At 40.0% G+C, this 15760-nt stretch overlaps 1 protein-coding gene across 2 annotated transcripts; it reads left to right on the top strand.

Moving 5' to 3' along the window:
• Nucleotides 1-1100: 1100 nt before the first annotated feature.
• LOC114478394 (valine--tRNA ligase-like) lies at nucleotides 1101-15657 on the top strand. Of its 2 annotated transcripts, XM_028471449.1 has the most exons (29): nucleotides 1101-1132; nucleotides 1994-2349; nucleotides 2434-2577; nucleotides 2644-2851; nucleotides 2938-3053; nucleotides 3157-3232; nucleotides 3840-3940; nucleotides 4028-4152; nucleotides 4227-4391; nucleotides 4483-4564; nucleotides 4651-4770; nucleotides 5160-5268; nucleotides 5369-5548; nucleotides 5677-5801; nucleotides 5873-5976; nucleotides 6055-6213; nucleotides 8210-8300; nucleotides 8432-8537; nucleotides 8632-8702; nucleotides 10404-10529; nucleotides 10621-10725; nucleotides 11079-11226; nucleotides 11348-11475; nucleotides 11981-12136; nucleotides 12255-12479; nucleotides 13380-13491; nucleotides 13931-14106; nucleotides 15224-15373; nucleotides 15467-15657. In XM_028471449.1, the coding sequence occupies exons 2-29, from the start codon at nucleotides 1996-1998 to the stop codon at nucleotides 15533-15535; spliced, it is 3831 nt and encodes a 1276-aa protein (XP_028327250.1). In that variant the 5' UTR covers nucleotides 1101-1132; nucleotides 1994-1995; the 3' UTR covers nucleotides 15536-15657. The 2 variants fall into 2 exon arrangements, with proteins under 2 accessions (XP_028327250.1, XP_028327251.1); XM_028471450.1 differs by lacking the exons at nucleotides 1101-1132; nucleotides 1994-2349; nucleotides 2434-2577; nucleotides 2644-2851; nucleotides 2938-3053 and having other exon boundaries at nucleotides 3213-3231; nucleotides 3838-3940.
• The last annotated feature ends 103 nt before the right edge of the window (nucleotides 15658-15760 follow it).

Raw genomic sequence — 15760 nt, 5'->3', positions numbered from 1 at the left:
TCAGTGACTTTGAGAGAGGGAAGACGAGGTAAAGTTTACACACACAATTGAGCAGAAATCCACCCAGATAACTGATATTATGTGAAATTTTAACTAGTCCAATGTTGAGCCTTTATTGAGTGGTGTTTGGCAATGTTGCATGAAAGATAGAACGTTGTAGATTTGTACCCAGGACAGTTTTCCTGGTTGTAACACAATTTAAAAAAACACAAATAAACATGAAATTGGGTAAATTAGACCTAAAACTTGCAGCAGGTGTAAATACTGTGTGAGGAAAATATTGTTTCTGGACTTTTAGTCATTTTTTAAATAAAATTAATTAACATTTAAAAGGCAAACTACGATGGAGAGGCTGGAGCACCCTGTAAAACTGACCAAAATGAAAGTGTGAAAGGAATGGAAGCATGCTAATGATAACAAAAAAGACAGTCTTCATTATAATTTTTTTCTTCGAATATACATAATTATTTTGTAGAAAGAAAAATATCCAGTCTTGTTTGTTACTATTTACCTACTTATTGACTTTCAATATTTTTTTTAATAGTATGTGTTTGTTTTTTTTGTTTTTTTTAAATTGACTCCTACAAAAAACAAAACAAAACAAATACGGCATTTCACGGTTTACTACAAAATACCAAAATTCTGAACTTGCCAAAGGAACAGCAACTTAACGCAAACTCATAATTTGTTCATGTCATTTAAGATGAATTAATATTATGGTTAACACTGATGTAAAACAAAAAATAAAAAAAAACAGGGAATACCGTGTGTGCACATCTGAAAAAAGAAAAGAAAATCACATTAAAAAGAAACGATAGTAAACAAATATCAATGAAGATGTAATTTATTTAGAATATAAAAAAACAGATTAAAAAAAACCCCACACAGTAATAAACAATAAAGTTAAATGCAATCCTTGACGAAAGGGGGAATTTAATAGTATGTTTTAATCTGATTTGTTGTTGATAGCGGTGTTGTTGACTTCCTGTTTGCACCGGAAGTAGCGTCGGTGACACCCGGAACTGTCTCCCTCTGCGACTTGCATCAGTCATCAGTCGGCTAGGCTGGTGACGGGCTCACGTGTGTGCATCTTCGCTAACTAAGCTGACGTCTATTAGCCGCTCATTCACAGGTACGTTTCCCTCATTGTTTACAGGTTATTACCACTTTCCCTATTAGGTTTCCTTTAAACGTTCCGTAGATTCACTGTAACGCAGAGTTGCAGGATACAAATCACAGAGGGTCTGGGAAAAATAAAGTTTTAGTTGGACAGAATAGCTGAAGCTAACTAACTAGCCTTTCCGATAACAGTTGATGTCGGTGTTTGACAGGTGGCTGCGATGGAGGTTTAACATCAAGACAACACAGAGAATTCACTCATTACGATGTTACCCACATTCACCATTTAATAAATATAAACTACGAATTCTCACTAGTTTCAGAACATTGAACAGCGACGCATATTAAAATACTTAATTAATAATATGAATGCAGTGTCGGCACAGATCCAACTGCACAACGAGCTTGGTTTCTCTTTCATTTCAACGCCGTAATAAATCAATCAAAATTAACAGCAAGCTGTCATTAGTTGAAACTGGTTAAACTAGGGCTGGGTATTTTACATATATGTATTACATTCACAGAACCATCTATTTAAAAGTACAATAAGAGGTCGTCACCTTTCTGAGCTGGTTTTATTTTAGCTAATGCCATTTAAGATGGGAGAGTATACTGTCATATTAAATGAACATTTGTAAAAAGGTAGTCTTTGAATGAGAATACATCTATTGCCGGAAATTGATTAGAAAAACAGATGGTAAGGAGTTGGTAAGGCTTCATGATGTCAAAGTGAAGCTCCATTGTGTATATAATGTAAATCTTTAAAATCTGAGGTATGAGGTGGCAGTGGGCCATCATACAACAATAGTGAAGCATGGTGATTACACTATGAAGGAATTTGAGTATTTCAGTGTCTTTTAAATGTCTCTTCCAGAGATGGCGACTCTATACGTGACCCATCACCCTGATGACTTCAGAAGCCTCTTGCCTCTCATAGCTGCAGAGTTTAATCCATCCTCCCGCCCCCGTGTTCTCACAGAAAACCCTCCTGGGTCGCTGAATGCTCGCTGCAGACCCACCCTGGTGCTGGGCACTGGGGGTCCTGACTCCGTCCTGTGTGGGTCTACTGCTGTGTCTTGGTATTTGGCTTTTCAGGGGAAGAGGGTGGGGTCAGACCTAAAGCAGCAAAGCCAGGTGTGGCAGTGGCTCAGTTTTGCAGAAAACGAGCTAATGCCAGTATCTTGCGCTGTGGTATTTCCTCTGATTGGGGTGGGAGGAATGGATAAGAAGGTACCCAAATTCTTTCATATCCTCAATGGCGTACATGTGATGTTCCTTTTCTTTACACCAATTTTGTGTGTTTTTTTATTTCAGCTTCATCAGAGTTCGCGAGCAGAGCTGATGCGTGTTTTAAAGGTTCTTGATCAGGCTTTGGCACCAAGAACCTACCTTGTGGGGGAGAGCATTACCGTGGCTGATATGGCTGTAGCAGCAGCTGTTCTTCTACCATTTAAATACGTAAGTGTTGTGTGTGCATGTTTTGTCATCTTAATGCTCCCAATTAAATATGTTTCTCATCTCCAGTCATTGGAGCAATCGGACAGGAAGGCTGTGACCAACGTTACCAGATGGTTCACAACCTGCATCAATCAACCACAGTTCCTGAACGTGTTGGGCGAAGTCAAGCTGTGTGAGAAGATGGAGCCCGTCACTCAGAGACCAAACGCTCCTGTAAACACAAAAACTGCTGATGTTGGTCCTGCTGCTGATTCTGCTAAGTCTACAGCTAATGGTAAGAATGTCCTAGAACTCATTCAAGGCTGTAGCAGTTGTTAGCATTAGCAGGACTTATGCTATCTTTTCAAAATCTTGTTTCAGGCGCACCAAAGACAGAAGCTCAACTGAAGAAGGAAGCAAAAAAGAGAGAGAAGTTGGAAAAGTTCCAACAGAAAAAAGAAATGGAGGCGAAGAAAAGTTCACAGCCTCCAGCAGAGGTACAGATGCCCCTAAACTCCTAACGGAAAATCTCTTTAATGCAAATAGTTCATCTTTTCTTTTTCTTTTTTAAATATTTTATTTTTTTTAACTAATTTGTAGAAAAAGGCCAAACCTGAGAAAAAGGAGTTGGGGGTGATTACATACAACATCCAGACTCCACTGGGAGAAAAAAAAGGTATTTTTTGTTTACTTTAGTCAAAGAAGAATTAACTTTCATAGTGCAAAAAGGAGCAAATACTCAGTTTTTTAAGGAAATGCTTTTATTTAAAAAAAAAAAAAAAGTTTTTTAAGGAGCACCACCATCTCTCCTCTAAGTGAAAGTTTTTTTTAGATTGACTGACAATGAAAATTGAAAGTCTGCTTGTAAAAACAATCTGAACTGCAATTAAGATCGAAAATGGTTGCCAATTTTTGAAAATATATTAATAAGGAGGGATGGTGAACATTAATAGATTTTTTTAATGTCCTTTTGAGACAAAAAAAATGACGACATGGCCAAGGACAAGCCTGTTCGACAATTAAAATAAACATAGGTACATAAACACAGAAACTGTTTGTGTATGTAGATAAAATGTGAGACTGCATTATGGTCAAGGACATCAAGGAACACTCAAATTTTTTGATGGAATACATTTGTTTATTTAATCAACATGCATTGGATAGAAATGGACATGATTTGTACCCGTTTAGGTATTATTATGTACGACTAGAATTAACGTTGTGTGAGGCTGGCTTTTTTTTTTGACTTCTCCAAGCTTTTCCTTTTGCTGTCGTGGTTTCAGATGTTGTCAGTTCACTTCCTGACTCCTACAGTCCTCAGTATGTGGAGGCTGCCTGGTATTCCTGGTGGGAGAAGCAGGGATTCTTCAAACCGGAGTACGGGGTGAGGGAGTTTATCCTATAGAATGGTGAAAATGCTCCTCAGGTTTGTCTTTAATAACTTTTCTGTCCACTATTACCTTTTTATCAGAGGAACATTAGTGAGGAGAACCCTAAGGGCGTCTTCATGATGTGCATCCCTCCACCTAATGTGACAGGATCTCTTCACCTGGGCCACGCCCTTACCAACGCCATTCAGGACACACTGACTAGATGGTAACTACAGTTCATCTGGTTTCTTTGTGACATTTTACTTTGTTTTATGCTGATAATTGTCTTTGTTTGTCCAGGCACAGGATGCGAGGTGAGACCACGCTGTGGAACCCGGGATGCGACCATGCTGGCATTGCCACCCAGGTGGTGGTGGAGAAAAAGCTAATGAGAGAGAGGGGGTTGAGCCGCCACGATCTGGGCAGAGACAGCTTTATTCAGGAGATCTGGAAATGGAAGAACGAGTGAGTAGAAGGGCAGTAACGGAGCAGACGGAATGAGAACAAATCACTGAGAAGAAACACAAGATGCATGGATTCTTTTGTGTTTTTGTAGGAAGGGAGACCGCATCTACCACCAGCTGAGAAAACTGGGCTCCTCCCTGGACTGGGACCGAGCCTGCTTTACTATGGACGATGTAAGTGTTCTGTTGTTCCAGAACAAAATTCAAAGATGGACTCTTTTTTTTTGTGCCTGAATTAACATCTCTCTTATTGTCGTTAGAAACTCTCCTACGCTGTTCAAGAGGCTTTTATCCGCCTGCATGAAGAGGGAGTGATCTACAGGAGTAAAAGGCTGGTCAACTGGTCTTGCACCCTTAACTCTGCCATCTCTGACATCGAGGTAAGACTGTCTAAATTAAAAGGCTTTTGGTTAAATATTCAACCAGTCCTCATTAGTTTAACTTCTTTTTCTATCACAGCACAAGTTCCCAAATGTAGCCATCTACTTTTCTCTGTTAATAATTGAATAAAAACTGGGTGTTGATGATAAGGTGTACACACCTGTACATTCTTTGTCATTTATGTTGATAAGTTACCTCCAAATAAGATGTTATGAAACTTTGTTGAGCTAAGTCTGTTTATTCAAGATGGGATACACTTACAGTTTGGACAATTTTTTTTTATTATTTTAGAATTGATTTTCTAAGGCAAATGTTGAGAAAGGTATTGCATACATTAACAGTGCTAAGCAATCTCATTATGTGGCTAAATGTGCTGTTTGTTGTTCAGGTGGATAAAAAGGAGCTCACTGGCAGAACTCTGCTGCCTGTGCCTGGATACAAGGAAAAAGTGGAATTTGGGGTTCTGGTTTCATTTGCCTACAAAGTGGTTGATTCAGGTATGTCAGGTTACAGCATTGAATGTTATCGTTATGAACCGGGGGTGCCCGTATGGGTGGTTTTTCTGGTTAATTTATTTGTTTTCCCCATTGGCCATAGATGAGGAGGTAGTTGTGGCCACGACTCGTATTGAGACTATGCTCGGCGATACAGCTGTAGCTGTCCATCCTGCTGACCCCAGATATCAGCATTTGAAGGGGAAAATGGTGCTGCACCCCTTCTCTGACAGCAAAATGCCCATCGTCTTTGATGATTTTGTGGACATGAGCTTTGGCACTGGTAAGGGATTGATATTCAAAGCAGTGGCATTGTCTGCTGGTCATAATTGTTCATTATATGCAATTAGAATAAGTAATAGTCCTTTTTTTTTAACAAACATTGATTCCACTGCAACATTTTGTGCTCAGGCGCTGTCAAAATTACCCCTGCCCACGACCACAATGACTACGAGGTTGGAGTGAGACACAATCTTCCCTTCATCAACATCTTGGATGAGAGTGGCCTGCTCATCAATGTGCCTCCTCCTTTCCTGGTACAGTGTCTCATCATTTCCTGTATGACGCTCAGAGTGAGCTCAGTGTAACCCCTCTGTCTGGCCCTTAGGGCATGAAACGCTTTGAGGCCAGAAAAGCTGTGCTGCAGGCGCTGAAGGACAGAGGCCAGTTTAAAGAGACCAAAGACAACCCCATGGTTGTCCCAGTCTGCAGGTGAAATCAATTTATGCACTCAAGTTAAGGACGTGTATTTTTTAGCATTAAATTCTGCTGTGTTTTCACTCTTATCAGTCGATCTAAGGATATTGTGGAGCCACTGCTGAAACCTCAGTGGTATGTGAGCTGCACAGATATGGGCAAACAGGCTGCTGATGCAGTCCGAGAAGGAAGGCTCAAAATCATCCCCGACCACCACCTCAAGACGTGGTTCAACTGGATGGACAATATCAGGTAGCTCCCTGCTTTTTTTTTTGTCCGTTAATTTTCTTCTGCTTTTAAGGTACAACAACCACAAGCTTTGTCTTTTTGTTACATTTCTCATTAAAACATCCTTTCTTACAGTGTTAAATTAAAACATGCTGAAAAGCCTTCAGTCCTCATGCATATATACATACGTACATTGATGGAGCACCAAATTTGTCACTTCGGTAGTTGTGAAATCTGAAAACCAAGCTTTGCTTGCTTTTTTTAACCAAAAAAGTGTTTTGTTTTTTAAAAACATAGTAAACGCATGCGTAAACTGACCAATGTTATCAGGTACAAGAAGAAGAAGAAACTTTATTGTTATTGCAAAGTTGTCATGAAATTTCTAAAATAAAACAATACCTACAACTAATAAATGTGAAACTATGTGAGCAGATGTGGTGAAGACACTGGAGTGGTGGAGCCAACAATCCACAGAGCCGTCTTATCGACCCGCTGCAGTGTTTTCTTATTAGGGCCAGTGGTAGTCTAATGGTTAAGGAAGCAGTCTCGTGGCCACAGGGTTGCTGGTTTCAAACCACTGTGGGCAATCAGTGTGGGATGTTGAGCAAATCCATTAACCCACTTAGTTAAAAGCAGGAAACTAACACCAGTCTTTTAGGACTCTCTCTATTGTGCAGCAGTCTGGGTTTATCAGTGTTGCCGGATGGAGCTTGTTTGGTCTCAGTCTGCAGGAAGAAGAGACTAAGCTGAGCTTTTGGAACAGTGTGAGCTGTATTCCCATCCAGCTCAGGCTCTCTGAGGTGTGACCTCAAAGAAACTGGAAATCCTTCACTTGCTTCAACTTCTTTTCATTGATGCTGATACCTGTGTACGACGTTACGCTTTCAGAAGTCAATGGTTACTTCCTGCTGTTGAGAAGGACAGGGTTGGCAATTTGGCACTGCACCATGCTGTCAATATCTGAACTTCTTTGTATGGAGATTTATTGTTAGTGATCAGACCTACAACAGTGGTTCACAACCTTTTTTTAGGTCGTGAGCCCGTTTTTTGTATTACAAATTTCTGGCGACGCCACAGTGCCATTTTTCTTTTTCTAGAATTAGTTTTTGATCCTGTTTGTTATAATGTGTTACAAATAGAAAGTAGCCCGGATTAGTGCACACAGCAACAAGATGCACCAACTCAGATATTCTTATACAGCATTTTATTTGAACTAGATTTATATATTTATTAATTTTTAATTTATGTATGCCCTACAGTTCTTACATTTTGCACTATTATCTTATGTTGGTATTTATTTGTTTCTTACTGTCTGCTCTTTTTTTTTTTTTAATTGTTGCGGCAAAAGCAAATTTTATTCTATTCTATTTGAGAAAGTGTATAATACAATTGTTTGAAATTGTGTGTGGCGGTTTACCGGTAATTTGAAAAGAATGAAATCAATTAAAACATTTAAATTACAATTAATTTGAATTCCAAGCGACCCCACGTGGGGTCACGACCCCAAGGTTAAAAAAACACTGCTTTAGTGTGTGTTTATTACAGTTCTACCTTACTCTACCTACCGTACTCAGAGAAATACGTACAAGAAAAAGTGTTACCAAGTGAAAAGACAAGTTATAAAAAAAAAAAAAGAGCAGGAATCAAACCATTCATCAAAAATGAAAGGTGTCACTGCAAAACTTTGTTCCAACCTCAACAGGGAAATCAATTATTATCAGCAAAACTGTTTATTCAAGCATCCTATAACTGATGGTAGAATAATTGTGATGAAGTTCTTTAGTCTTTGGCTATAAGTCCTGTGTGGCTGATTCTCAGAGGCAGAAACTGCACTCTTTTTAATTTTTTTTGAAAAGGATTACTCATGTTCAACTGATTTATAAATTAACTGTCAGGTAACTTTTTTTTGTCATCATCTGATCAATTACCAACAAACGATTTCAGCTCCACGAAGCAGCAAATTGTGAATATTAATATGCAGAGTTCTGCCTTGCACTGAAGCCATCCGTCTTCCTTTCAGGGACTGGTGCATCTCTCGCCAGCTGTGGTGGGGGCACAGAATCCCCGCTTACTTCGTCACTGTTGATGATCCCTCAGTGAATCAAGGAGAGGTGAGATGATTTCTATCATTATTATCAAGTTCCGGAGGCTTTTCTGATGAGGGATGAAAGCGGTTTGCATCCGGACTGTGAATGTCTTTGTTTCTGAGATTTATTTCCTTTTGTAATGTGTTACCCTCCAGGACATTGACGGTCATTACTGGGTGAGTGGGAGATCAGAGGAAGAAGCCAGAGCGAAGGCGGCAAAGCGCTTCAACGTGTCTACTGATAAAATCACTTTAAAACAAGGTACCTTTCATTCACATTTGTTCATTTGTCTCAAGCATGCTAACGTTTATATTCACTCACCTCCAGATTTCAACACTTTTTATACTTGTTTCAGATGAGGATGTCCTGGACACTTGGTTCTCATCTGGAATTTTCCCATTCTCCATCTTTGGGTGGCCGAATGAGGTAAGAACAAAAGTCAGCTCTGTCTGCAGAGGATCGTCTCCTGTTGCATTTTAACATTTAAAGCCAGTGGTTCTCACAATGAGGCAGTTATTATCATAACGTCACTGAGAGCTTTAGATATATAAATGTATATTATAAGGGAGTTTGAATGCAAAGTTGGTTGTATTTGAATCAGTGAGTGGAAAACCAGAGCTTTGTTACTAATCCTGTTTGTTACTAGGCAGCTATTACAGAATTATGTTTCTAAAAGGAGTAAAGACACGATGAACCGTAGTAGACATCTTTTTAATGTTTACAAAATTCTGCCTATTCATTTTTTAAATTCAGTAAAAAAAATTATAGCATATTTACAAATTTAGTTTCCTTTTAAACAAAATAATGTTGGTCTTAACTTGACATTATTTTAGGAAGAAGTTGACCAGAAATCCAAAGGGCATGTTTGAACCAAAAAACAAAGAAATACAGTAAATGTTAAAAAGCAGCAAAACAAAGTGTTTAAATCCATTTATGGCACGTTCACACCAAACGCGTCCAAAGCGTCGACAACATCAGGTTTACATCGAAAATATATGGTGGGCGCGCTTCTAGGGAGCGTCGGAGGTCCGCTTTTCGCACGGCGGACGCTGTGTGTTTTGGGATTTAAAGCTTTTGACGTGCGTCCGGCACCTCCAACACGGCCGACACTGGAGTTGGCATTCGTGAACTTTTGGGGCATTTTGTGGCGCGTCGACCAATCGGGAGCGTTCACCAACCGTGATGTATTCAGAATAATGAAAAAAAAACACTAACCGGAGGCGTAGACAGATGGACAGGCACTCTTCTGCTGGAATAGAGTGCCTGTAGTTGGTGTCCTGGTAGGAGATGCGAGCGCCGATACTGGTCAGCAGGTCGTCAAACTGGGCCTGGGAGAGACAGAAGTAGCGCTGAAAGCCACTCTTGTCCGAGCGCAGCTCTGGTGAATCCAGAAACGGCGCCAAGGCTCTAATAAAGCCAAGCCACTCTCTGGATAATGTAGAGCCGATGAACGAGGGGTCGGAGGCGGCGTGTTCAGCAAGGAACTCCAAACTTTATTCTCCATTCAACCGCACTTCTCTATAGCCCTCTAACATCACACAAAAATACATCTGACCGGAAACAGCCTTCTCAACACAATGTTCCCCACCACTTCACAGTCACGAGGTGAATTCTGAACGTAACTGATCATCACAATATCATCCATTGTATGAACACCACCAGCATCAGAGAAGCCCCTCCCCTCAACGCGCTCCCTTCCCAACTTGTTTGGAAGCTTGTCCTGAGCATCTTCGACGCTGGTGACAAGCGTACTGATTCAATGTGCACAAGTGTCCAACTATGGGCGTGAGGCACGATTTTGACACCCAAAACGCATTTGGTGTCATTATGACGACCTTGCATTTTTCAAAAAATGTGAATCTTTAGGCATCTCATAATTTGATTCCATTACGATTATAAGGACTGTGATACGTTTATGAATCGTGTTTCTCACCATGACGTCTGATTAATTGCTGTTTTTAAAAACATAGCAATTTTTTTTTTTTTTTTAAAAGAAAAGGTTTTTTTCATCTCAATCTCTGTTGATGAATAGCTCAATATGTTCACTGAACCTACTAAGGCTTTGTTATCAGATAAAAACTTCAACAATTTATTCACCTGAACTGTGTTGTTTTTTCTTCTTTTCAGAATCAGGATCTGAATGTTTTCTACCCTGGCACCTTGTTGGAAACAGGCCATGACATCCTGTTCTTCTGGGTCGCTCGCATGGTGATGATGGGCCTCAAACTGACAGGGAAGCTGCCTTTCAAAGAGGTGAGACCCATTTTGCCCGCCCACTCTAACGCCTAACATAACCGGATGTGATGACTCGGTGCTAACAGCGTTTCATATTATTTTTCTGAAGGTTTATCTCCATGCTGTTGTGCGAGATGCTCACGGAAGGAAGATGAGCAAATCTCTGGGAAATGTCATTGACCCATTAGATGTCATTAGTGGCATCTCCCTAGAGGTAAAGCCCATCACACTGTAATTCTTGCAAGGACACACAACCCTCTTTTCTCTCATTTGGGTTTCATTTAACATGGCAACCAACCCCCAGCAGACTGCACTGTTGTCTAATCTTTATTAAACACTTTTTCTACTTTCAACAAGCTTTTATTGAGTCCATCAGTCTTCTGTCCAACTTGGGGGGTGGGAGGAAATGTTGGTCACTGCAGACCTGTCCTCTAGAGGGCACTGAAGACCTTGTCGTTATCTGAACATTGCTCCATACATTCTCTGCATTACAGTGTGATTTCATTAGCAGCTTAACAGAAAAATAATGAACACACTCGTCTTTTCCTGCCTTCCCCCGTCCTCCAGGGTCTACATGCCCAGTTGATGGAAAGCAACTTGGATCCTTTGGAGGCGGAGAAGGCGAAGCAGGGCCAGAAGTCAGACTACCCAAGTGGCATCCCTGAATGTGGCACAGATGCTCTACGGTTTGCATTGTGTGCCTACACCAGCCAAGGTGAACTTGTGCTCTTTTCTTTCCATACTTACATTATCATCATCAATCTCACTCAGTTTCTTTTGTAAAATAATGACTATCATAGTTACCAAATAGTTTGATTTTGCTGGTTTTTCCTCAGGCAGGGACATTAACTTGGACGTTAACCGAATCCTGGGTTACCGTTTCTTCTGTAACAAACTGTGGAATGCTGTAAAGTTCACCATGAAGACACTGGGAGACAACTTTGTACCATCAGCAAAAGCCCAGGTGAGCGATCAACTTGGACAACTCTTTGACTCTGAGTCTTTCCTGATGGATAGACCTATAGGCTGTGTTCGAAATAGCATACTAATGTACTACGAAGTTAACCGGAAGTTTTGTCCGTAGCACAATGGATGGGTCTCTGAAATGTTGGTATGAAATGTTTCCATGAGTTTTATGAATCAAATGAGCACATGTTGATATTCTACTTGGCCACTTTCTCACTTCAAATCAACGGCGATATTTAGCCTCAATGTGCTTCAGGTTTTTCTTGTTGTAGGTTCCAAATGAATCTTGGGAAACTTTGAAGTATTCTTCAGTGGGAAAGCTCATATCATCCTAACCATCCTATTTATACTTATAGTATATAGTGGACGGTTTCTACTCATTGAGTTTGTAGTGTATAGTTCGGAGTGTGCTATTTCAAACACAGCCCTAGACTGGCCTGCATTAACTCTTGGTGTTTGGACAACAGATTATTTCCTGAAACTCTGTCTTTTGATTCCTTCAGTTGTCTGGAGAAGAGAGCGTATCAGACCGATGGATTCTGTCCAGACTGAGCGCTGCTGTTTCGCTCTGTGACGCTGCCTTCAAGGCTTATGACTTTCCAACCATCACCACCTCCATCTACAACTTCTGGCTGTACGAGCTCTGTGACGTCTACCTTGTAAGAAACTTTGAGAACAAAGATCTGAACATGTCTGCTACTTTTTCCAACGAACAGCATTTTTTTTCCCTTCCTCATGTCTTTGAAAGAATTTTAACAAAGTGTTCTTGTTAACCAGGAAAGTGTGAAGCCAGTCTTCAGTAAAGCAGAAGATGACAGTGTGAGCCAGCAGCAAGCTGGAGTGTGTAGACAGACACTTTACACCTGTCTAGAAGTTGGTCTGCGCCTTTTGTCTCCACTTATGCCCTTTGTCACCGAGGAGCTCTACCAGAGGTTACCACGGCGACAGCCTGAGTCCGACCCACCGAGCATTTGCATCACATCCTACCCCGAGAGGGAGGAGGTGAGTGTAGAAACAGGGATGACAGCTATCAATTTAGGGGAAATTCAAAAATGCCATGATTATGGGCGTTTCTCCTAGAGTAGTTAAGACACACCCAGTCACAGTAGCCCCGCCTCCACAGCGCTGCACAGTTCCACATGGAGCTTTCAATCAATACTCAGAGTGCTGTAACAGGAGGAAACCAGTCCCTCCTACCATCTTTTATAGGAGGGGCGGGGCCAACAGTCTTGGTGACCTCACTGACCTACTGAAATAATCTCAGCCAATAGCAAAATTCCATTGTAATAGCCGGTGTTCAACCCGTAGAGAGTAGTCACTCTGACATTTCACAACTAAATACACTAAATTAAAATACTTAGACCACGTGTCAAACTCAACGCTCGGGGGCCAAATCCGGCCCTTTAAAGCTCCCCATTCGGCCCCGCAGGAGAAAGTAAAAATGACAGTGAAAACATGACTCGATTTTCAAATCTCATTACCACCAAATACACAAATTTCATGAAACTTTACAATTCTTTTTACAGGGCTCAGTTGTCCCATGCCTATATCACATGATGTAAGTCCTTTTTAATCTCAAATTGTAATTTTTTCCAAAATCCTATAATTTTCCTGACATTTTACTCCAAATTAAATTAAATGCTAAAATTGCTTGTTTTACCGCCTATAATCTGTGGCCCACTTACGATTAAACTGGCCTGTATTTGGCCCCTCAACTAAAATGAATTTGATTTCATTTTACTTCATACCTAATCCTATATGTATTCAGCAGAAAAAGTGGTTTTAGGGTGGACTTAAACTTTAGTCATGTAAAAACACTAAAACCAAAAAACAGGTTCATCTATTATTTTAGGATTGTTTTTTAATGTGAGAAGCACCGAACCTTTGTGTGATTTGTTGCAGTTTTGCTGGAACAGCGAGGAAGTGGACCGAGACATGGAGTTCATCATGACTGTGGTGAAGACGATCCGTTCGCTCCGTGCTGACTATAACCTGGTTAAGGCCAGAGCCGACTGTAAGACTACACGCTATCCCACCACTAAACACTGCACGCCTTCATATGCACTTCTTTTGTTTTAGAATGTAATTATTTACTTTATGCTTCTTTAAATCTTAAACGGCACTAGTGTAAAGTTAACAATGCAACTTTAATGCTGGATTAAACTAAATGAAAGCAGTGTTCATCAAATTTACACCAAATGTGTCCGATATAATATCTAAAAAATCTACATTAGTTTCCTAAAATTTGTTCATCAAAATATTTGAGTTCTCACATCAGTTTGTGTTCAGCCTGTTAAGCTAGTCAATGTTATTATAGGGTGAGAATGTAAACGTTTACATAGAACTGCATCACTATCCCAGATACTCAGTGATTTATGAATAGTTGCACACACAGGGACTGCAAAGCTGCAGTTCTTTGTTTTTAAATGTGTCTCATTTGTTTTTCCTCGTAGGCTACCTGCAGTGCAGTGATTCAGAGACGGCCTCCATGGTGCAGAAATACAGTCTGCAGATTGAAACCCTGTCTTACTCTCAGGCAGTCGTTCCTCTGACGTCCAACCAGGCCGTTCCACAAGGCTGTGCTGTGGCCATCGCGTCTGACAGGTGCACCGTCAACCTTTTACTCAAGGTGGGTGTTTTTCTGTCAGTTAAAACACACATTGGGTCTTTACTCGTTCTTTTTTTTTTTTTTTTTTTTAACATTCTCATGAAGATATTGTAGTGGTTCACAACATGACGGTAGAAGTGTGTCAATGCATTGATTGTTCTATTAATAGACATTATAAACAGTACGATTCAGTTACGATTACTTCACGTAACGAAAGTGGATAGCAAAATATTTAGTTTGTTATGGGATTTATGCAGCTCTTTGACATTTGGAAGACTTGATTTATTTTTTACTGAATAAGCTTGTTATTTTTTCCTTTGTATTGTTAGATTTGACATAAATAAAAGATAATGTTGATACCTTTGTTTGGTTACTTTAATTAATGGATACTGACAAATATACCTTGTTTAAAAGTATGAAATAACCACATAGTGAGGGGAAAAAAAAAGAAACCCTGAATAGGTGGGTAAAGATGCCTCAAATTATGATGATCATTAAAATTGTGATAATCGTTATATATAGTAAGTAGCAGCCTGAATGGTAATCTAATCTTAAGGTTCCTTAGATAGCACACTCCTACAAGATGGTCCAAAGATTAATTTCTGTGCAGGCTGCTCATTCTTCCCAGGCCTTCATGAGTTTCTATGGAGACTCTGAACATGCTTTGAGCACCCCTGGGTAACCTGAGGACATTTTGTTGTTACGAAGCAAGATTACGTCCTGTAGAACAGCTGTAGCATTAACTGCTGGCTTTGATTGACCAAAGTACGGACGTCTCTCTCTCTTCTACTCTGCAGAGCAAAGCAAAATGGTGTGTTATTGTTGAGCTGCTGCTTCAAAACTACAATAACAATAAAAGATTAAACAGTTCTCATGTGGTCTTCTATGTTGTAGCCGAAAAGAAAAGGTTTGTTTGATTTATCCTGATAGAAGTCACACGTCTCGTTCTCCCTCTGTCCAATCTGAGCCCTTCCCAACCCCCGACCTAAAGCGGAATAAACCAATTGTTTCATGTCAACCTCAATTCGGGAATTACTATTTAATTTATGTATGTGAACAAGAAACGGAACACTTTCATTACGAATAATTTAATTACGAATAAAAAAGATCATGTAACCGTGGCCATTTTCTTCCCCAGGGTTTGATCGATGTGGAGAAAGAAGTTTCAAAGCTGAAGACTAAAAAAAGTGACTTGGAGAAACAGATGGAGAAGTTGAGAGAGAAAATGATGAAGAGCGACTACGTGAAAAAGGTGCCAGTGAAGGTACAGGAACAGGATGCTGAAAAGGTGGGAAAAAGAAATTGAACTGCAGTGTTTTTTTTTTCTCAGGCTGTGCAGCACGTTGATTCTGGGTAAATAACACCTTTTATTTCTCCACAGCTACGGCAGAGCCAAACTGAACTGGAGAAAGTGAACGAAGCCATTGAGAACTTTCTAAAAATGATGTAATTCTCTTCTTTGTAGGGAAATAAATCAGGCTTTGCCTCAATTCTTTTCAGGTCTGTTTCTATAGTTTGTTAATGTTGACTGGGATATGACAGCTTTGCAATAAAAATGAGATAAGAGCATTACGTACGTTCCTTTTTGTTTATTTTTTCAAGAGTTCATTTGCAGGATTAAATCAATTCATACACAGAAAAAATAAACACCAAATCTAGAAATAAAGTTTTGACA

Source organism: Gouania willdenowi, chromosome 16, assembly GCF_900634775.1.
Source record: "Gouania willdenowi chromosome 16, fGouWil2.1, whole genome shotgun sequence".
Taxonomy (NCBI): domain Eukaryota; kingdom Metazoa; phylum Chordata; class Actinopteri; order Blenniiformes; family Gobiesocidae; genus Gouania; species Gouania willdenowi.
Note: the sequence above shows the minus strand (reverse complement) of the source record. Positions and strands in the feature narration are given on the sequence as shown.